The 21,897-nt window shown below is 44.0% G+C and overlaps 2 protein-coding genes across 9 annotated transcripts in view; one reads left to right on the forward strand and one right to left on the reverse strand.

Annotated features, from left to right (window-relative positions):
• Window positions 1–11,199, forward strand: part of LOC134039574 (CD166 antigen homolog) — an 82,853-nt gene extending 71,654 nt beyond the window's left edge. The window contains exons 6-16 of one of the 2 annotated variants that reach the window (XM_062485530.1): window positions 558–728; window positions 1,838–1,962; window positions 2,688–2,820; window positions 3,402–3,514; window positions 3,790–3,916; window positions 4,185–4,306; window positions 5,224–5,353; window positions 7,128–7,154; window positions 7,699–7,813; window positions 7,908–8,023; window positions 8,193–11,199. In XM_062485530.1, the coding sequence (XP_062341514.1) occupies window positions 558–728; window positions 1,838–1,962; window positions 2,688–2,820; window positions 3,402–3,514; window positions 3,790–3,916; window positions 4,185–4,306; window positions 5,224–5,353; window positions 7,128–7,154; window positions 7,699–7,813; window positions 7,908–7,998 (1,154 nt within the window). In that variant the 3' untranslated portion in view covers window positions 7,999–8,023; window positions 8,193–11,199. The remainder of the gene's footprint in view (window positions 1–557; window positions 729–1,837; window positions 1,963–2,687; window positions 2,821–3,401; window positions 3,515–3,789; window positions 3,917–4,184; window positions 4,307–5,223; window positions 5,354–7,127; window positions 7,155–7,698; window positions 7,814–7,907; window positions 8,024–8,192) is intronic. The other variant, XM_062485531.1, reaches the window with a different exon arrangement.
• The window catches only part of cblb (Cbl proto-oncogene B, E3 ubiquitin protein ligase), an 88,397-nt gene continuing 76,672 nt past the window's right edge, over window positions 10,173–21,897 (reverse strand). For 3 of the 7 annotated variants that reach the window (XM_062485506.1, XM_062485505.1, XM_062485504.1), the window contains 6 exons: window positions 20,938–21,078; window positions 20,423–20,487; window positions 20,009–20,176; window positions 13,693–13,899; window positions 13,154–13,267; window positions 10,173–12,889 (listed from right to left, as the gene is read on the reverse strand). In XM_062485506.1, the coding sequence (XP_062341490.1) occupies window positions 12,645–12,889; window positions 13,154–13,267; window positions 13,693–13,899; window positions 20,009–20,176; window positions 20,423–20,487; window positions 20,938–21,078 (940 nt within the window). In that variant the 3' untranslated portion in view covers window positions 10,173–12,644. The remainder of the gene's footprint in view (window positions 12,890–13,153; window positions 13,268–13,692; window positions 13,900–20,008; window positions 20,177–20,422; window positions 20,488–20,937; window positions 21,079–21,897) is intronic. The other 4 variants (XM_062485510.1, XM_062485509.1, XM_062485508.1 and 1 more) reach the window with 3 other exon arrangements.

A 21,897-nucleotide genomic window follows, 5' to 3' on the forward strand; every position in this document is an offset into this window, starting at 1 on the left:
CAAGGGTGTGACACCCAGTTACATCATATAGTCGGGGGAAAAAGGGGATGAATCATTTATTCACATCTAGCCATCGAAACAGTTATGAATTATAAATGCAGCTGAAATCTACATTCAAGCTGTTTCTTGTACAGTAGCTTATTGCCAGCTGGCCTTTGTTTTTGTAATGTGACTGCAACAGCAGTGACACAACAGGAACATATTTCTTAGAATTTACATAATCATCTCAGTCCAATTCACCAAACATACTTCATTAACTCCCCCTGCAACACATAAAATGTGTTGTATAGTTTTGTCTGCGTGTGATAATTTACAATGGGAGGGACAGTTCACCAAAAAGATGCATAGCAACATAATTTTAACTTTGAACCTTACTTGAAAACATTGTATTGGAGCGACTCAGCACAATCACCTCAATGCTTCTTCATGTCCAACGTTACTTTGCCAGATAAATCGACAATTGATATTCACAACAGAAACATGCCATCTCCATTGCACCCTGGCCTTGAACAGCAGTTGACCAAAGCTCTACTGCCCATTTGTTGTTCTCCATGCAGCCATCATCGTCAGCTCCAATGTGAAGGTGGACCCTGTGACCGGCTTGTCCAGCACCACCTCCAGTCTGCAGTACGCCGCTGTCAAGGCCGATGTCGGAGCCCACTTCACATGCTCCTCCAAGTACCTCCAGGACCTCCTGGTGTCGCCACCAGAGACCTTCACCATCCACTGTAAGTGTGGGCCACAGCGCCACCCGCAGGCCAAAGGCTAACCTACTAAGCTACTAAACTCTACATGGTTGACCATGTAGGCCCTTACCCGAACGTAGAAAAGGCCTGTTGTGATACTCTGAAATGTCTTGGCTTCCATGAGCGATACTGAACAGGTGAAAACACGTGGCAAGAATAAAGGAAGGAGAAGATAGCGAAAGAGAGGAAGGTAGTATTTTGAAAAAACATATTCAGAGCCACTGGTATTGAGTTCTTGTTTACTGATTTCCTGTTTCCTAATTCTCCTTTTCCTTTCTCATCCCAGCTAACATTTTTTGCATAGATTTTAACACAGTATTGACTAAGGCATTAGTTTTCTTTCATCAATCTCGTTTGAAATCCGTGTAGGAGAGAGGACAGGGGGAAAGTGATGAGGAATTTGAAGTGCCATTTCTCTAAACCAAACACAACTCAGTTTGGAACCAAAACAACAAACTCCAATGGTGCTGTCCTGTATCTGCATCCAGCAGCAGGGCATTACGTAATACCCTGTAAGTCTACTTTGAGACATAACTCATCACTGCGGCATTGTCACCACACCGGCACTTTTCTTTCATCTCTGAGGCATCTTGTCAGATATGAGTTGATCTGCAGCAGCACAGGGAACAGATTTTTTATTGCGGCGCCTCGGGGTGCAGACGCGACATGACTCGCTCCACTACAGCTTCCAGAGACCAGCGGCGGGCTACCCATCTGCCTCGTCGTCTGCTTGCACGGTCGCCGGCGCAAATGACTCGCAAAATGAAGTCGCGAGCACAGCCCCTGGGGGTCTGGATGGGACCAGCTCTGTGGGTGTCACAAACACCCTCTGCCCCAGAGCCAGTGACTCTTGTTCTCTCATGGGGTTTTTTCCCTGCCGTTTTCTATTTTCTACCTTTTGAGGTTTTTTATTTTTTTCTCTCTGTCTCTCTCTCTCTCCGTTGTCCTCCCTTTCTCTTCATCTCACATTCTCTTCATTCTTTTGTCCAATTCCTCACTGTGGAACACTCTTTTTCTCTCGTTCTCCATCTCCCATTCTCCTCATTCACTCTTCCAACTCCTCTCTCTGTCTTTGTCTTCTGCTCTCTCAGACCCTACTGAGAAAGTAAGCCTTCTGGTGCAAGCTACGGGCCCCATCAAGGAGGGAGACAACGTGACACTGAGGTGCAAAGCCGATGGCAACCCCCCGCCGACTAGCTTCGACTTCTCCATCAAGGTTTGTTGGTTTAGGGAGCCCCAGGGTGGGGTTGGCTGGTGGAGGGGTCAGGGTAGTGGTTGGAGGCTGGGGGAGAGTACATTGTGGACCCACAGCAGGTTGTTGACTACATTTGTTACTGTGACATTAGCGATCACTGTCCTCTGGCCTATTTATTGCTCTCCATCTCTCTCTCTCCCTCACTGTCTCTGTTCCTCTCTCTCTGTTCCTCTCCCTCGCTGTCTCTGTTCCTCTCTCTCTCCCTCGCTGACTCTGTTCCTCACTCTCTCTTTCTCTCTCCCTCGCTGTCTCTGTTCCTCTTTCTCTCTATCCCTCACTGTCTCTGTTTCTCTCTCCCTCGCTGTCTCTGTTCCTCTCTCTCCCTCGCTGTCTCTGTTCCTCTGTCCCTCGCTGTCTCTGTTCCTCTCTCCCTTGCTGTCTCTGTTCCTCTCTCTCTCCCTTCCTCACTTGTCCACACTCTCTCTCTTTCTTCCTTCTTCTTTACTGTCTCTCTCTCCCTTGCATTTTCTGTTCCTCTCTTCCTCTCCCTAGTTGTCTGTCCATCCCTCTCTCTTTCTCTTTCTCCCTTTCGGTTTCTGTCAATCTCTGAATCTCTTTCACCTCTCGCTGTCGCTCCTTCTAATTCATATATATATCCTTATCCCCATGCTTGTCAATAAAAGCACATTATGAAACGCACACACAATCTTTCTTTTGTTTTCTGCCTTTGTCCGATTTGTCATTAGGGCCAGAAAGTGACTGTGAAAGACAAGGACACCTACATTCTGACTGGTGTCACACGCAACAGTGCTGGAGAATACAAGTGCTCGCTGCTCGGCGACAACAACATAGAAGCTTCAGAAAAGCTGGTTGTGAGCTGTGAGTATACATGACTATCCCACCCACCTTCCGTCAAGATAAACAAACATGGACTTCAATCACACCATGGTAGGTTGATTGGTTCCCATCTTGGATCGTTTGCTGACAACCTAGGGGAAACTATTAAATATAATGCTTGGGTTTGAAAGTCCGAAATGTATATTTCACTTCCCCATAACAAGCCCCTTTATCCATTGTAAATGAAGTCACAGGAGCCAAGTGAAGGTAATCAAATGTATCTTCAAGAGGATTAAGCAGGAGAGGAACAGGAACTCTAAGGCAGCCAGTCAGGAGAACTCATTAGAATTTTCTGACACCCGTTGACCAGGGCAAAGCGTAAGACAGGAAAGGAAGCCGGGCATACACTGATAACACACATGTGGGTGCACACACACCCTCATTTAATTACTCCCTTCTTTCGAGGTGTACGTTTCTCCTCCTCAGTTGAAAGGGGACCCTGACTAAAACGGTTATGTGGAAATACAACAGCGTTGTGCCGCTTCAACGCTCCAATGTATTTCATGCATGTTAAACTCCTTGCATGTCTCTTCCTCTCCTCTCAATCCATCCCTGCTTCTCAGACCTGGATCTCAGCCTGACTCCCTCTGGGACGGTTCTGAAGACTGTGGGGCACACCTTGGAGGTGACGATGGAGAAGAACTCGTCGGGCGATGCTGAAGTGTCCTGGACCAAGGTTGGAAGGGCTACTCTGTTGCCACACATAGCCCTTCGCGGAACGCATAAATAATAATCAAAGAAATTGGAATTGCTACAGTACAAAACATAGCTAACAGAGAACATATAAAACAGCAAGCTTTAATTGTCTAGGGGGATGGTTAAGCTTCATTAAATAGACTCCTAAAATTTATTTTACTCTGTATCTCTAAAAGTGGATGATCTTTACAACGCTGTGTTTCCTATGGTATTTCACCATGTACTCAACAGTAACTTTTCCCTCCATCCTACCAGGACAACGCCAAACTGGAGAAGGCACCCACATTTGGTCAGCTGACCTACGCCGATAGCGGTGTCTATGTGTGCGAGGTGGTGGTGGCGGGTATCAAACGCAGCAAGTCCTTCCAGCTGGTGGTCGAAGGTGTGTGTGTGTGCTTGCTTCGACCGGAATCGGCACTGCATGTGTCTATGTTGTAAAGGAAACACACAGTATAGCAATTCGGCTGCCTCCTACTGTGGATGTGTGAACACCATAACAATGCACTTATAGATTAGACAAGTTGGGAGCAAAATGATGGAGAACATGCTTGCTCACACACACACACACACACACACACACACACACACACACACACACAGAGAACACGATACAGATGTAGCTCACGTTGTGGTCCAACATTGTCCATCAGGAATCCCTGTAATCACGAGATTGACCAAGCAGCGCAGTGAGGATGGCCAACACAAGGTTCTGACGTGCGAGGCGATGGGAGCACCCCAGCCTGCTGTCCTGTGGAGTGTCAACGGCACAGAAGTAAGTGTGTGTGGAACTTGAATTCTCTAGAAGTTACCAGGATAGTTTCCCCCTAATGCCAGGCCAAGGTTGCCTGGACGGTCGCCCCCCCAAAATCCTCCCTCCCTCCCACACCAGCTCTGGAGAGCAACACTCAAAGACACAGAGGCGCTCAAGTCAGAGTCTCGTTTACTAGAAGGACTTATGAGAGTCGGTTATTATTATTCATGGCCTTGTCTGGGGGGTGTGATGTGCAGCTGTTGAATGTGTGCATGTCTGTCTCCTGACACAAGGGTGGCTTTTGTCTCTTAAGCTGAGTTTACTGCAATGTTTGAGTGGGTGTGTGTGAGGAGGGGGGTGTGAGGGGGATTGAATGTGAAAGCATGCGCCTCGTACCTCAGCCAGTGTGAGCTTTATCTTCACCCGCGCCCACCCACTCGCTGCAGAGTTCATCTCCATGGCGACCTTTCCCGCTAGGTTGACTTTGCGGATGTGTGCGGCTTGTTTCTCCATGCGAGCTCTCTCTGCTGGGAACATAAACACAGCACACCTGTCAGGACCGTGTGCTAGTGTGTATGTGGGTGCATCTTTGTGTGATTTGATGTGTGTGTGTGTTTCCATTTGTTTCATGCGTGTGCAGCTGTGTGTGTGTGTATGTGCACAAGCGTGGGAGACCACGGAGACAGGAGTAATTAGGGAGTTCTACATCAACCCATTCAGTCACAAGAAAACAGACAGGGAGCTAAATGAGACCAGCCAATGGAGTCCAAGACGTGACCCAAAGTTTGCGAGATAAGCAGCGCTGCCCTCTAGTGGCAACTGTGGTCAAATGATGATGTCTGTAGATGGCTTGAAATAAGTCACCCACAGGCGCTTCTAGGGAATCTCAGACCAGATTGCCCCTAACACCCCCTCCCCTCACTGTCTCCCTCCCCCAGGAGCAGAGCTCCTACCTCAACGGTAAGGCCGTCCACAAGATCACTGTGGTGCCCACTGGAAACCTCACCGTCACCTGCACCGCCACCAACAAGCTGGGGGAGGACGTCATGGTCATCAACGTGTCTGCCTGTGAGTGGACACGGACAATGCTCACTGGAACTAATATCCAACCAGTCCTTATATATTTACCATACTAACATATAATATAGTGCTCTGGACCTTGAGGTTTGTAGTAAATGGTGACGTCACTACATCTCCAAGGCAACATATCAACAACATCAATTCGTCTTCTGTCTGCTTCAGATACTTCTTTAAAACGGGAAGCGATTGTGGGGCGTTTGCGGACCTGTGCAAAAACCATATTTGGTTGTTTTAGTTTTTTGGGGGGCAATTTAGGCTACTTTGTTGCCGAGCAGATGCCACGTTGTTAAGGTCAATGGCTACATCTCCAAGGCAACCGCTTGTTGCTAAGTCCGTAAAAAGGTTTATTTACCTCTGCGAACTTTCAGGAGGTATATAAACGGATTTATTAACTTTTGAGAACGTCTTCTGGACCAATAGGAACAGCGTATTGGTCCAATTATTACACTAGTATATAAGAAAATCAGTTATAGCAATTAGCATTTACAACACCCACACAGAACCAAACAGGAACAGATAGTTCTTGGAAATGCCAGTCTCAGAATGGGGGATTCAGAGGGTTTAACACAGGGTAAAGATTTACATGTCAGATATACATTTCATTTCATGCATTTTGCAGTCACAGTGCCATTAGCAGTTCCTCCTCTTGCTAGTCTCTCTTTCTGCTTGGGTTTGGCTGTGTCGGGGGCTGGACTGTACCATTCTATCCTCTTACTTCATTTTTAAGGCTCATTGGTTGACTTTTAAAGCCAAATTTCCTACTCCAGCTTCAAACTTTACTTGCATGGTGTGCGTACCTTTTTCTTAGGTACCGGAGGTACCTAAGAAAAAGGTACGCCCCAAACTTACATTAATTGAAATTGCACTTGAAAGTATTGCAAAGTATACTTGGAGGTACTTTATGAAGTATACTTCATGAACTGAAAGTGCACTACACAGGTTACTTTACAGTATTCAAAAGTAAACTTCAAATACACTATAAGTGTACTTTAAAGTGTACTAAATGACCTAAAAAGTGGGCCAATTCAGTTTACTTAGTACAAAAATAGTATATAAATAAGTACACTGCTAGTATACTTTAAGTACCATGATAATAGTATACTTTTTATACTAAGTATACTTACAAAATAAACTTGAAGTATACTTCTTTTTTGTAAGGGATAGCGAGCTAGCTGACTTCACCACTCGCGAATTCACCTTTCATCAACCCCAAGTTCGCGTGCTACAGATCTGTTGCTGCTGGTGAATGCTTTCTGCACAGCTTTCTGTTTGAAAGCTAATTAAAGTGTAAGAAAGTTTCGGCATGCTGCTTCAGATTTCTACACAATGTAGACACGCACGGCTTCAATTTTACACCAGGCTTTGTGTTTGACCTACTTGTCTATTTTTTGTTTGTCTATGACCGCACTGCAGCTACAATTCACTTAATCTCTCTTACTAATTAAACGCCGCCCTCGAATAAACGCTGCACCAAAAATGATAATTGTGTAATAAACGCTGCGGCGTTTAATCGAAGAAATACAGTATTTGAACTTGAAGTATTTCTTCAGAGCTCAGATATAGAACAATTTACTCTGCTTTTTGACTCAGATTTGATGTTGCTGATTGCTCAATCAGTCTGCTTCTGGCTTGTGATCTGGACTGGCTTTGTTTCTTTTTTTTCTTCTTTCTATTAGGTTGATGATAAGTTGTTTGATTTGCCTCTAAAGGCACTCAAGTGAAACCATATTTGTTTTTAATTTAATTTTATGTCTTATTTCAGTATTTAACAAGGAAACGTCTGAGAAAGGTATGTTTTTTTGTGTTTCTGCTTTGAGAAAAAGTTACTGATGTCAAGGGCAAGCCAAACAGTCTTGTTTTCTTGTAGCTCTCTGTGAAAACTGTCATATATACTAGAAAAATGGTGGACACATGATGACCACATGTATAATTTAGATAGCAGTCTGATATCAGGTACATTGCACATAACCAGGACTCCCCAGAGAATTGTCTGTCTCTCTGTGGTGTCAATGAAGGTTTCAAGCAACCCAACAAAGCAAACTCAACACAAACTTCTATCCTCAATCATCTTTCATGCTATTCTCCAGACAAACATTGACAATCCATGTCTCCATGCATACCATCCATCTCATACTCCACGAGCCTCATCGCATCCATTCACATCAAACCATTCCCCCAGAGGGTGTGTTCGAAAGCTCTAGAGACACTTTTGCGACCAGTGTGTTTGTATGTGTGGGCCTGAGTGAGGTTTATCAGAGGCCTGTGCGTGTGTGTGCGGGAGCGAGTGTGTGTTTGTCCGAGGTACCACATGTAAAATGTTGTTTCTATTTCAGGGACTCAGGATGACGACGACGACCGGGCCAAGCTCATTGTGTGGATCGTGGTGGGCCTCCTCATCGCTGCTGCTGTTGTTGGCTTGGTTTACTGGCTTTACATGAAGAAAACAAGGTAGACATGAAACATGGAAAAAAAGACTGCAACAGAGTTTTTCATAACATTACTAAAATAGTACAGTCTGACCTGAGCGTTTCTCATTCTTCAGACAAGGAACATGGAAAACAAACGAGAAAGAAGCGGGCACATCAGAAGAGAGCAAGAAGCTGGAGGAGAACAACCACAAGCCTGAAGTGTAGAGACAGGGGAGCTCCAGGAACAAAGGTCAGGCCCCAAACATTGAGAGTTTATACATCTAGTCGAGGCTGTTTGTTGACCCATCATCTTAACATGGACTTCATGAAGTGATAATATAATACAATTTTGATTATATAATATATATAATCAATCCAATATCATACTATGTACTGAAACCATTTCATCTGTTCATCAGGGAAGAAGCGGTCAAGGAAGGACTTGACTCGTACACTAAGCAGTGCAACACAATATGATGACTGGCCACCGACAACCCTTCATCAGCCTTATACGGAGCAGCCCGTATCACAGAATAGTTCCTAATTCACACAAACTGTCCCCTCCCACCGCTATCATCCATTGATTTGTAGTCTGCACCTGAGACCGCCTCTCAATTTGTATTTAGTTTTTTTTCCTTGTGTTCCTGATGAATGCTCTTTTATCTTCAGCTCAGGTGAAGTTGGTTTTATTTTTGGCTTTTTTTTATCAGATAGTTAAGGTAAAAAAAAGAAGAATGTAAATTTCTTGTACACTTGGCCTGTATTTTGTGGCGTACATGTGCAACTTGACCGAGCCTGCTCTGTGCATGAGTGCGCTCTATGACTGCAAGGACAGATCATTTGGGGAGTGGCCTCCACACTGGATCAGCCGCCTAGGCTCTCCCCCACCCAGTGTCCAGACTTCACTGCTGTTCACCCAGTGTTCCTCACAGCCTTGCCTGTTTTTCTATGTATATTTTTCTAATGTTGAACCTTACTGTATCCCTCTATTCTCACAGTTTTTTTCCCCATGTCAAAAAACACATTGCTGTGTCCAATTTAATTTAATTTGGTTTGGCTGAGCAATGCATGAATGCAGATTTTTATCATGATGGGAAGATAAAAAATGTTGATAATCCTTTTGAGGCATTGGATATCAGTGTCTACGGTGTAAATTTAAGGAATTAAGTAAGCAGGAGACAGCTTCTTCTTCCAATTAGTTTCATGTGTAAGCATAGACTGTAGTGTGTAACAGGTAAATTGGTTGCGTGAAAGTAGAGTATAGCATTCAACACACTGAATGCTATACTCCAAGCTTACACCAAGCTAACAATTTACTGCAAGATACAAGCTGACCTTTTTTCTGACTGTTGAATATGATTAATGCAAGATTTTTCGCAAATCTCCATAATTGAAAATAATTTTGGAATTATCAATCAGTTATTCGGATTGTGAAAAATGCTTAACCCTTGTGTTATCTTCGGGTCATTCTGACCCATCAGTCATTGTGACCCACCGTCGTATTGCGACAACTTTACCGCATACAAAAACAAAGTGAAGCATTTTCTTTTAACCGTTGGGCTGTCTCAGACCCCCCACATTGCGAAGGTTAAAAGAAAATTATTTTTATTTGTTTTTGTATTGGGTAAAATTGGGTAAACACAACGATGGTTCGTTATGAACCTTTGGGTCATGTGACCCGAAGGCAGCACGAGGGTTAAGTGTTGAATGAAAATTTTACTTGAAATATTGTTGACAGAGCTGACATTTTTCCTCTCTGCATCTCCGTTTTAAAATCATAGATAGCTGTACAGTTCTGACACTGTCTTGATTGTGCCTCTGATTTGTTTCAGGGCGAAGCTGTGTTGACATTACTTACTGTATGGTAGTCTACACCGTGTCCGTTTAGACTCACTGTCCTGCGTGTGATCATTTAGCCATTTTGTGTGTTTGTAGCAGACCTGGGTTTAATAGTATTTGACTTTTAAATTATTTGCTTGCTGTAATCCATCTGGAAAGCCTGAAAGGTGAAGTTTTAGACCCCTTCCACTGGTTCAGGTGAGCAAGGGAAGTTTCATCCAACAGATATGGCACTGTATTTGATAAAGCCTCCAAATATGATTTAGCCTAGGCTTGTAGTTAGCAGTACTCATGGTTCCTTTCCCTCATTCCAGGTTCACTGTAAATACGTCTGTTGTGAATGTTCTGCTTGTGATTTTGATCTATTTATCCTGTGTGAGACATGCCAGGTCAGCTGATATTAGGCAAGCTTACGAGGTAGACATACATAAGGTTTGATTTCAACCTCCAACACACTGTTTTTATTCTTATGAAAGGTACTGTTTGGAGCTACATAGAGGGAAAAAAAGCTGTGCAGTGTATTTTCCATGTGTGCTTTTTTTGTTGTTCTTTAAGGTCTGAGGGACTATTTTATTGGTCAAGATGATGGTTTGTGTTTGATTGGCAAATTGTTCTCATGCATTTAGTTCCTTTACAACCGTCAGGGCAGCAGTGAAACCAAAGAGGGTAAGATGAGAAGGCCATACAAGTATTGTAAATAAATACTTTTGTTTTTCTACTTTTGTTGAGAATAAAGTGTACAGTTTGAAGAAAAGTGTTTTTGCCAGGTGTTCCCATACCCTCTGAAAAGAAGGGCCCGCAATAAGTTTTTTTTTTTGCCATCTCAAGAAGAGTGAACAAATCAACCGGAAGAGTTGTTTGTGTTTCAGAAATGTTTACCTGTAGCACACAAAGCATAAATAACATATGCACAGTTTCATGTTAATACTGGCTTTTATAAAACATTAAAAAACACGAACAAATTAATGTTTACATTATTTACTGAACAATGGAAATGATAAAAAGGCGTTTTATAAAATATAAATTAATTGCACATCACTATTCTGTACAAGTTTCCGTGTGGCATTTTTATCTAATGTAATCTCAGGAAAGAAAATAATACAGGAACAAGTTAATATCCCTTGTAACTTAACCAAGGCCTCTACTACCTAAAACAATTATCTATATAGACCAGTGCAAAATTAAGCTTCAAGTTAAACATTTATGAAAAACAGTTGACAGAAACTAAATGTAGCTTTGTGATGGTATCTAAAGGCCTTCTTTTTAAGAGCACTTTCATTCAATGTTCAAAGGTCAATACCTGACCTCTCGACGTCTTGCAAAGCTATTTTTCATTCTAAGGTTGATGTGGACACAATGGCAATTTGTCGATGTTTGAATTATCTTGGTTGGAAAACACAATAGCCCCACTGTTCCTTACCTAGTCTAACTTTTAATGATCAGATACAGAGAACAATCCCAGAGAACAATTCTAAGCAACTTCACCCTAGTTTCCACTTCATAGCACTGGAACTGATATTCTTTGCAATTACTTTGTAGTCACGCTTCATATTCTGCTTGTGGCTCAAGTGACACAGGGACTTGAACCTGGACTTCAAAAATGGGGGGAAGCAGCATAGTTAAGCGTATGTCTTTCTGGCACCTATATTCCATTCTGGTGCCCACAGTAAGATGGAGAAGCCTCAGGTGTTCATGAGCGGGGGTGTAGTATAGAGGACGCTAAGCAGCTGGAAAAGAAAAGGATGGTTCATAACGATATTCTGGCAGACGTTGAGTAATAATAGGTGCCCTCAGAAGTTTAGAGAAACAAGAGCAGGTCTCCCAGGATTTTAAACAACTTGACCTCTGCACCCCTGATCCCAACACACACACACCACTGTTAAGTAGAACCAGTCTACTCTGCAGTTTTGGCTCTAAGGCGTCCGTCTCTTCCTTTTGGCACTATAAAAAACGGGGATGGGGTGACAGAGGAGGTCAAGGTCAAATTTCTTATCTAATCTGGAAAGAGCATAAACATGTACTAATGATGTCACAAGGTCTCACTGGATATGTTAGGTACAGCTCTCATATGGAAAAAATACATTCAACCTTGGTTGTCTTCCTTCAAGGAAGAGTGTGTGTGTGTGTGTAAAGCCTGTGGTCCAGTGACACCAGGAATGACTAAAAGCCTAGGGTTTGTTTCCACCCTCTCCAAGTGTACATTCAGAGATTCTGTTGGACAAAAGGATGGAGGGTGAGAAAGTGACTGAGAGACAGAACTCTGACAGGAATGCCCCTAATAGCATCTCGAAGAGACTGGCCCCAGGCAACCTGGTTTCTAGAACTCCTGATCCAGACAGGGCTCTGCCGCTGTATATCTCAGAGGAACAAAGAGCAAGAGATGGACAGATGTAAGGGGCGAGAGAGGAGACGCAGGGAGGAGACAGGCATGTCGGAGAGAGGAAAGGACTGTAAGCATGACAATGGTTTAGCCCAACATGGCACTGTAGCTGGAATGAGCAACAAAAAGGTAAAAAACTGAGTATACACAGGTTTCATTTTACTGGTGTGATTCTGACCTTTCAATGTATATCTGGGGATGGGGTTGTGTGTTGGGGGAGTGGGGGCGGGTGACAAGCACTAAAGACACCAGAGGCCAGCACTGGCAAGCTCACCAGCTGTAAACAATGTACGTTTTTTTTTTTTTTTTCTTCACAGGTTTGATTAACATTATTCACAGGCAACCAACTTCCCAACACCCCATCCCCATTGACCCCACCCCATCATGGTCCCTGTTCCACCCTGATAGGAGTCCGTCCTCTTCAAGATCATTTTGTGCGTCTTCCATGACACAAACCTTTTTTCACAACACAACTAACTTCATCAGATCTCGTCAGATTCTCCCAGATCATCTCCGTGGGGAGAGATGTGGAGGAGAAGCAGCCCTTCTCCCTGTGGGTTTTAGTGCTCCCAGAGGCACGGTGTCTTTGCATGCCCCCGCCCCCCCCCCACCACCACCACCACTCTCTCTCCATCTCTACGTTTGGTAGAGGCTACAGGTTGAGTCTGGGGGCCACCAGGGCAAACTCTCGCAGGATGTTGCGCGCCACGTCCACTTTGTTCTGGGCGATCATCAGAGCCCGCTTCACGTCCTCGAACGAGTATCCCTCGCCCATCAGCTTGGCGATTTTGCCGTCCACACTCTCACTGGGGGTGTCCAGCCCATGGTGTTTCCTGATGTCAGGGGGAGGGTTCCGAGGGAAGGGCTTTGGAGGGCGGGCGGGCGCCTGCAAACAGTCTTCGGTGAAAAGTAAAAGGGGGGAAGGAGGAGTTCACTTCAAGGTGTAAACTTGGCAAATGTGCTAAAGAATTACTGGAAAGCAATTAATCTTAATCTTCATGGATAATCATATGAATATTTATATTATATATTATAGAGAGAATGATTTGGCATCATTCTAAACTGGGGTGTAAAAACTTCTTCACAGAAAAAAGGAAATAATTCCAAAAGCAGAGTGTTAACATTAGTGTTCCAGACAGAAGAAGGCTGGGTGTGTTGTACCTGGGGTGGAGGGCAGCTGGTCGTAGTCCTGCACCACCCTGGAGAGGGCCTTACAGTTGTCCCTCCTCACTGGGGGGAGGGCGGATGCACCGCTCAACATGTCCAACACAGTGTCTGAAACATGATTTTGGTGAAAAAAAGAATGGAAAAAAAACCATCCAGATGATTCTGAAACAACAATCATACCAGTATGTGTAACAGGTGTAGTCGCATCGCTCGTCAGTGTGGCTTCCTCCCAATCTCACCCGTACTGGGGTCCACTGATTTACGAACGCCGCCACATCCTTTATAAACACCGCTTTAACCAGCCACACCACCGAAAAAACTAGCTCTCCGATGGTGCGGGCGGGCGGTATATATACTGAGGAGTGAGTTTTTTAACCAATTCAACTCGGTTACAGCAGGTCACATCTCCCATATAACCTATATAACCTATATAACCTATATAACCTATATAACCTATACTTCACATCACACTTGGCTCCTTCCATACCCTGCTGATATGTATTTGGAGTAAGTAAGTAAGTCTTGTAAAGTACCTCCATGTAAAGGATCAAAACACTGCTTGTTGTCAGCCAGCTCACCAGGGGTTAACAGAAAGTGGTCATGACCGGAGGCAGGCCTGGGGGGGCGTGACATTGCTGGGGAGGGGGAGGAGGAGGGAAGGTCTGTGAAGCTGTGCCTGGCTGGCGGAGGGGGAGGAGGAGATTGTGATGGAAGGTGCTGGTTGAATGGGTCTTCCACTGCTGTAACACAACACAGACAGCAAGAGGACTGAGAACATTCTGGGATTGGACAAGCTCACACTAGCAGTAGTTCACCTCCAGGGGGAGACAAACACATTTTGCACGGCACCAATGTTTGAGCCACTGTGCTCCTCTGAAGGCAGCACTGAGGTGTGCCTCTGTGGAACTTGTGAGTGCTGGTGCTGTGGTAGTAATATTTAGGGTTCCTCCAGTAGGAGGAAACCTATTTTTTTGTTAGTATTCTTATTCTTATTAGGATTCCTTCGGTAGGAGTAAACCTATTGTTTTTGTTAGTATTTAGGGTTCCTCCGGTAGGAGGGAACCTATTGTTTTTGTTAGTATTCCTATTATTAGGGTTCCTCCGGTAGGAGGAAACCTATTGTTTTTGTTAGTATTCCTATTATTATATTATTATTATTATATTTCTCTGCTAAATGGCCCAATAGCTCAAAAAGTTAATAAATCAAATACAATTTTGACTGATGGTTTTTCAAACCTTTGTGCCTTCAAGATGACATCATTCTGAAGTACCATACGCAATTTCACCTTGATATGTCAATATATGATTGAATTCAATTGAATTGCTCCACAGCGCGTGTGCTCCAAATTCTCAGACTCATCCTGCCCCTTGACACTAGGGTGACCACCTGTCGCGCTTTGCGTTGTGTCGCACAGCATTTTCACCCCTTGTCCCGCACGTCCCATATTGAAAATGATGTGTGATACAGCGCAAAGCGGGACAGGTGGTCACCCTACTTGACACACACGCGAGCTTGGCGAGACGCACACACATCCTTTCTGGAAATTGTGTGCTGACCAAGCCCCCACCCTCTGTTTTTAGCTCCTGTTTCATTTCGCTTCCAATCGCAGCTCGCCGTTACGAATATAAATTATTTTTCGGCGGCCATTGTTGTTTTTTCAACTGTAATCGCCTGATAGTGTTGGAAGCAGCCACGTTCGGTAAGTCCTATTTTTACACATTTTAAGCTAGAATTAATGATCGGGTTCGTGAAAGTACACTACTCTTGAATTATGGTGAAGGTTTTAGCACTTTTAGACCTTTAGATCGTGATTCTGAAGTGACGGAAAACCGAACTCGAAAAGTAGCTACTGTAGCTCTAGTTTTTTTCCTCTGTGTTTTTAATTAGTGAGTCATTTTGCATCTCAGCGAATTGTTCATCAAAAAGGTAGAGGAGGGTAGCCTTTAGGAGAAAAAGCAATTCCACACAGACCTGTCGGCTCAGAATTTTGATTTGGGGAGCGAAAGTCTTTGTAATAAGCCTATGCGCCAGGGAGACCGCATAGGCTTAGGCGGCAGCCATGTTTTGGTCCGTCATGTTCATAAGTTCACCATTTTACAGTTAGGTCTACACGAAAAAGGTCGAGGAGGGCAGCCTTTAGGAGATGTGGGAATTGTGCTTTTAGCCAGATGCTCCGATTATTTTTGTGATTTGTGGACTTGCAATTGGAGTGATACTGCGTCCCGGGGGTACATTGTTTTGACTTAGCCTCAGAGTCAGGCTCGGCTCGCCCACTGGCAGTGTGTAAACAATTTTGTATTTCACTCAATTCTACTCCAAAAACGTCAGGGAGGACTGCTTTTTGTAGACAAGGGCCTGCTAAAGATAGCCAGTATATCTGATTTTTCAAGGCGAGCCTGTTTCATTCGTCATATGCCCTGAGAAAGCGACCTACGTTAGCCAGGCTAGTTTTGCCAATTTCAGTAAGTCAGGCTATTTAAAGGTCTCTGAGAGTCAGAATCACTGTTTACAGGCAAAGGTCGAGCTGGTCTTTTGTCAGATGTGTATATATTGACCAGTTTAGAGCTAAATACTCTTGCTGGAGCCTGGAATCGAACCTGTGTTTTGAGTGACTTTGCATGGGTCTCCATCAGGTCAACACATTTGGATTCAAGTTCAAGTAATGCCACTGCATTTCACAGTCAACTGTAGTTTATGTCAAGTGTAGATGGAAAAAGCTTTGTTTTTCACAACTGAACTGACATGGATCCTTTCTTCACTTTTACAGGTCTGGAGGGTCATGCAGAGGCCTGCTCAAGAGTTCAATAGAGGATGCTGAAAGCAACAACAGAGAATGCTGAGAGCATCACAGACCCCTTGCTGGACTATCCCTCTCTAGCTGGACAGCTTCATTCAGCTGGCCTGCCTGCCTTGCCTGCCTGCCTGCAGGCCCGGCTTGCCCCTGCCTGCCAGCCCTCCAGAGACAGTCACCCCACAGACACAGTAGCTCTGCAGACTGCTTTTTTGAGGACATTAATGAAAAGGGACAAACCAGAATTTTTTACTTTGATGAAAGTCTAAATGTTTAATCCTTTCCATGTCCCAGTATGCCAAGCTGCTGAATTTGAGTGTCTTAAGTGATGAAACCAGTTCAAGTGATAGACTTTTGACCTGAATCCAATGATTATTCATATGAATAAAAACCACTCAAGAGAAGTAATGCTTCTTTATTAATTGTATTTATGTATATATAATTGCACAGCTCCCCCTGTCAATGATCTAGCACCTCCTCAGCACCTGTATTAAAACCCTTGTGTTATCTTCGGGTCATTCTGACCCATCAGTCATTGTGACCCACCGTTGTATTGCGACAACTTTACTGCATACAAAAACAAAGTGAAGCATTTTCTTTTAACCGGTGGGCTGTCTCAGACCCCCCACATTGCGAAGGTTAAAAGAAAATTATCTTTATTTGTTTTTGTATTGGGTAAAATTGGGTAAACACAACGATGGTTCGTTATGAACCTTTGGGTCATGTGACCCGAAGGCAGCACAAGGGTTAAAAATTCTCTGGCGCCGTCCCTGCCCAGGGTTTATTGTAACTGGTGTTGGAAAACACATGTAGTAGGGCAGAATAGAGGGACTGGGCAAAGGGTGCTGGTGTGGAAAGTCCCCAAAACTGTGCAGAATGGGCAGAAAATATTAGATGACATTGTATTGAGGCCCAATTGGAGAAGAAACCATAGGATATTTACAATTGTAGTAGGCCATTTGATCTGTTTTAAAAGTTCAGGGGTGTAATTTGTTGGATATGAAGCCCCCACCCTCCACTCCAGAGACAGTTGGTGACAGAGAGGTGCAGACATTAAGTTAAACAGTCATGCGTTAAGAGTAGAGTAAAAAATACAGATCCCCCCTTTCTGAATAAAGTAAGACTGATCTGATTTGTTGATTTCTGTTGCTATGAAAACCAGTTTAGCCAAGCTAACTAACATTGTTTTTAGCTAGCTTGCATTACCATTCAATAGCTAACAAAACATTAGTAAAAATAGCTTGCTAATCGAGCAGAACTTGTTAATTCAGGAGACTCAGAGACCTTAGCGCGTCACTAGCATCTCGTCATATCACGCAGTCGGAGCACAGCTAGATAATCAGCTGTCAGCGCTCTTGAGTACCCAGCATGCAGTGCGGCATGTCCAAAAACGCAGACTTGTGGAAAATAGTTCGGTTACAACGGCCATGCGAGGGATTTCAGTTGTTGTGTTCGTTCAGTTAGATGTTTGTAATGTTATTGTTTGTTAGTTAATATAATCTTGTTGGTCACCCTGATTGTGCATGTCGTGTAGTTTAATGGGAACAGAGAGTCGGCCATTTTACTATCAGAGGCTACATGCGCAAGGAGCTGGATGTGGGTTGTACCCTAGCCAATTGCCTATGAGGCTATTCTTGAGATCTACTCAAGAAGAAAGTGAATATCCGTGGTTTTCAAGCCATCTTATAGAAAGTATGAAAACAATGTTGCGGATGATAAGTATTGATTGTGGGAGGTAATTTTTGAACCTCATGTGGCTGCTGCAGCATTTATGCTTTGGCATGACCTGCGTTGGGAGAGGGAAACAGCATGGATGGGGATAGTGTGCGGGCAGATGTCTTTATATAGGGTGAAATGGAATAAGAAATGCAATACAAAATGTCTGAAAGGGGTGTATTTATGTACGTGTCCACATTGCCTCAATATCTTTGTGTCAATAAATCAAATATAATTTTATATGATGGTTTTTCAAACCTTATTGGCTTCAAGGTGACATCATTCTGATGTACCATGCGCAATTTTATGCAATTTTACCTTGAAATGTCAACCGTTTCTTAACCTTTGTCCCAAAGCTCATACTCTGCCCTTTCTACTCATACAATCTCAACAGTTGTCCAACTCTCCATCTTCAACAGTGTACATGTTTATAATATTTTGCGGAGGAACCCGCAACGCTGCTTGCAGCTATATTTTTAATTTTATTATTTTAAATTAAAATGTTTTTGCAGTGTCTCGTGAAAAATGTATATACTGAAGTCAAAATCTGGACACTATGTTGATGTGGAATGGAAGTGATGCAGCATTCTCCCTCTCACCTAAATCGTACAATGTGCTTCACTTGGCTTACATTGGAATGTGGGATGCAGGTAGCAAGATAAATTCCCAAACACCCCTGAATAACAAAATCTTGGGGATCGAAATATACATATATACAATACATGTTTACGTACAGTGCATCCGGAAAGTATTCAAAGCGCTTCACTTTTTCCTCATGTTGTTATGTTACAGCCGTATTCCAAAATGGATTCAATTCCTTTTTTCCGCAACATTCTACACACAATACCAAATACACATAATGATAACGTGAACAAATACTTTTTTGCAAATCTATTTAAAATACAAAATCACATGTACATAAGTATTCACAGCCTTTGCCATTACACTCAAAACTGAGCTCAGGTGCATCCTGTTTCCACTGATCATCCTTGAGATGTTTCTACAACTTGATTGCAGTCCACCTGTGGTAAATTCAGTTGATTGGACATGCTTTGGAAAGGCACACTCCTGTCTATATAAGGTCCCACAGTTGACAGTGCATGTCAGAGCACAAACCAAGCCATGAAGTCCAAGGAATTATCTGTAGACCTCCGAGACAGGATTGTATTGAGGCACAGTGTATAGGAGTGTGCCCGAGCGGTTGGTTTGGGTCCGATTTTAAGAATGGACGAAGGCAAAACAGTACTTCCATTGACGAATGGACGTGCGTCAAAATCCATTGTCTTGCACGGTTTCCCCAATGTAACAACATATTGGCATGACACATTTCACACATACATTCATGTCGTAATCAAACAATGCCATAAAACCAGTTCATACATAGTTCTTTAAAACACGATGGGCACCAATGATCGCTTTCCCCTCCAGAGTGCGAAATAAACAAAGAAAAGCTTTTCCCCCCTGCATCCTGGTTTACTCGTACATTCCCCTGAAGACAAGGTAACAGGGAAGGACAACGCTAAACATTTTGAAACTGGTTAGTGCACCTCTATGATCCGACAGAGAACCACCACTTTACGTGACAGTCGCATTGCGTTCTGTCACACACAGATCTGGGGAATGGTACAGAAAAATGTCTGCAGCATTGAAGGTCCCCATCAGTGGCCTCCATCATCTGTAAATGGAAGAAGTTTGGAACCACCAGGACTCTTCCTAGATTTCTTCAAAGATTGAACTCTTTGGCCTGAATGCCAAGCGTCATGTCTGAAGGAAACCAGGCACTGCTAATCACCTGGCCAATACCATCCATACAGTGAAGCATGGTGGTGGCAGCATCATGCTGTGGGGATGTTTTTCAGCAGCAGGAACTGGGAGAATAGTCAGGATTGAGGGAAAGATGAATGCAGACATTGTTGATGAAAACCTGTTGCAGAGTGCTCTGGACCTCAGACTGGGGAGAAGGTTCATCTTCCAACAGGACAACGACCCTAAGCACACAGCCAAGATAACAAAGGAGTGGCTTCAGGACAACTCTGTTCTGCTCTGTCCTAAATGTCCTTGAGTGGCCCAGCCAGAGCACAGACTTGAACCCAATTGAACATCTCTCAAAGATCTGAAAATGGTCTGAAATGTTTTGGGATTACGGCTGTAACGTAACATGTGGAAAAAGTGAAGCGCTGTGAATACTTTCCAGATGCACTGTACACCTGGGGTTCGACCAAGGTGATCAGCAGCTCCGCCTTCGGAAGACAGGCCTCAGACCGGGGAATGGAGGCAAGGGGAACAAGGCAGATGAATCGAGGCAGGGTAAAACGTGAGGGTCAGGTGATTGCTACTGTACCTTGAGGAGGGAGCAGGATGTCGTAGTCTGAGGGCGTCCGGTTGTGGAAGGGGCAGGAGAGGGCGGGGTGGGGTGCTCCTGATTGAGACGGGCCCTGCTCAAAATGAGCACCTGAGGAACATGGGAAGGGTACAGCGACCGGGAAAAGGGGGAGTGGCAGAGGGCTCCCTGATCACATACAATTGTGTGGTGAAGTGTTAGAGGTTTACATGTGATCAGTAGGGTACAGTACTGCGTGGCTGGTGGTTTACACGTGATCAGTAGGGTACAGTACTGCGTGGCTGGTGGTTTACATGTGATCAGTAGGGTACAGTACTGCATGGCTGGTGATTTACATGTGATCAGTAGGGTACAGTACTGCGGGGGTATGAATCCCAGGGTTGGCTGAGATGAGAGCTAAGCGTTCAGCCTTACCATGCTCAGGGGGCTTGGGTTTCCTCTCCTCTGACGAGGGCTCTGGAGAGCTGGTCTCCAGATTCCTGAGGACAAAAACATTACTGAATGGAAATGACCAAAATAACAAACAGGAGGAGAGATTTGTACTTTTGCTATGTGAGGGGCATTTAAAAGAGTCTCACAGGGACGGTCCCACTCAATATTTCATAGTTTATCTGATGCTTTCAGACTTCAAAAGGTGTGATTTCAGAAAAATACGTATTTAATTGTAATTAAAGAAACACCTGAAGAGACACTTATTTTTATGTGGAGTTTAGTTGTGTTCCATGAACCTGCCAAACAGAATATAAAGCTCAGTGTAGAAATGACTGCAATCCCAAAAAGGATGAGGACATAATTGTTCATTGCAGTTTGATGACATCACACACACGCTATCTATTCTGTTTATCTGTCAGATCATGCTTTCTACATCCTATGTATGATGGATTGTGTGCTTTAGGGTTAGGATCAAAGTTGAAGGTGGCTGGGCGTACCTGCTGGGAATGCGGACGGATATGCAGACAGGAGGCTGGGCCAGGCACAGGCTGGACGAAGGGATGGGATACTCATCCTCAGAACGCTCGCCCGGCCCTCTCTGCCTATCCAGGCCAGGGTAGATGAAAGGGTTGAGGTGTCTGGGAAGGAATGGGGGAGGGAAAGGGAGGGGGGGAGGTAGATGGAGAGGGGAAGGGGAAGGGAGGGAGGAGGGAGAAGGGTTACACTACAAAGTTTAGTCAACATTGAAATATACATCAGGAACTGTTTGTAGTCAAACAATGGGCATAACGTCCTCAGATTTCACATATTATCCACTTAACAACTGCGTACTCAAATTATCAAATGAATCTCTCGCCACTATCTCATAATAATGAAATAATACTTATTTATAAAAATAATTAATAATTAAACCTTCTGCTAAAGTCTGAGAGAGAAGAATACCCAGAATGTCCACTAGAGGGCAGATCCAAATAATATTCTACATTACTTGTCACAATGTAACTTGTCATGTCTAAATAGTCCTAAAATAGTTTGTATTTTTTACATAAAAACACCCATGGTTTTCCTCATACTGTGGTGTAATTCCTCACCCGGGTACTAATAAAGCTCTCTATGTTAAAGAGAGAAAAGAAGACAGGACAACAGGTCAGGCAAAAACTGTCTCAACATGTGCATCAAAGCATTCGTATCTGAATGTGTGTGTATATGCGTGTGGCCCCGATCACAAAGGAGCCAGTGTACTCTGGACAGACCAGTTTGGTCTAGGCAGGGAGCAGATGTGAAGGAAGGGGGGGGGTGGAAGAAAGCATGTTGTGGGGACCTCACCCCTTGTCTCCTCCCGCCTGCTCCCTCCTCCCTCACTCCCTCCCTCCCCCTCCCCTCCCTTTTCTCTTTCTCTCACTCCCTCCCTCCCTCTCTACCTTCCCTCCCTGTCTCCCTCTCTCCCTCCCTTCCAC

The sequence above is a fragment of the Osmerus eperlanus genome, chromosome 19, assembly GCF_963692335.1.
Source record: "Osmerus eperlanus chromosome 19, fOsmEpe2.1, whole genome shotgun sequence".
Lineage (NCBI taxonomy): Eukaryota > Metazoa > Chordata > Actinopteri > Osmeriformes > Osmeridae > Osmerus > Osmerus eperlanus.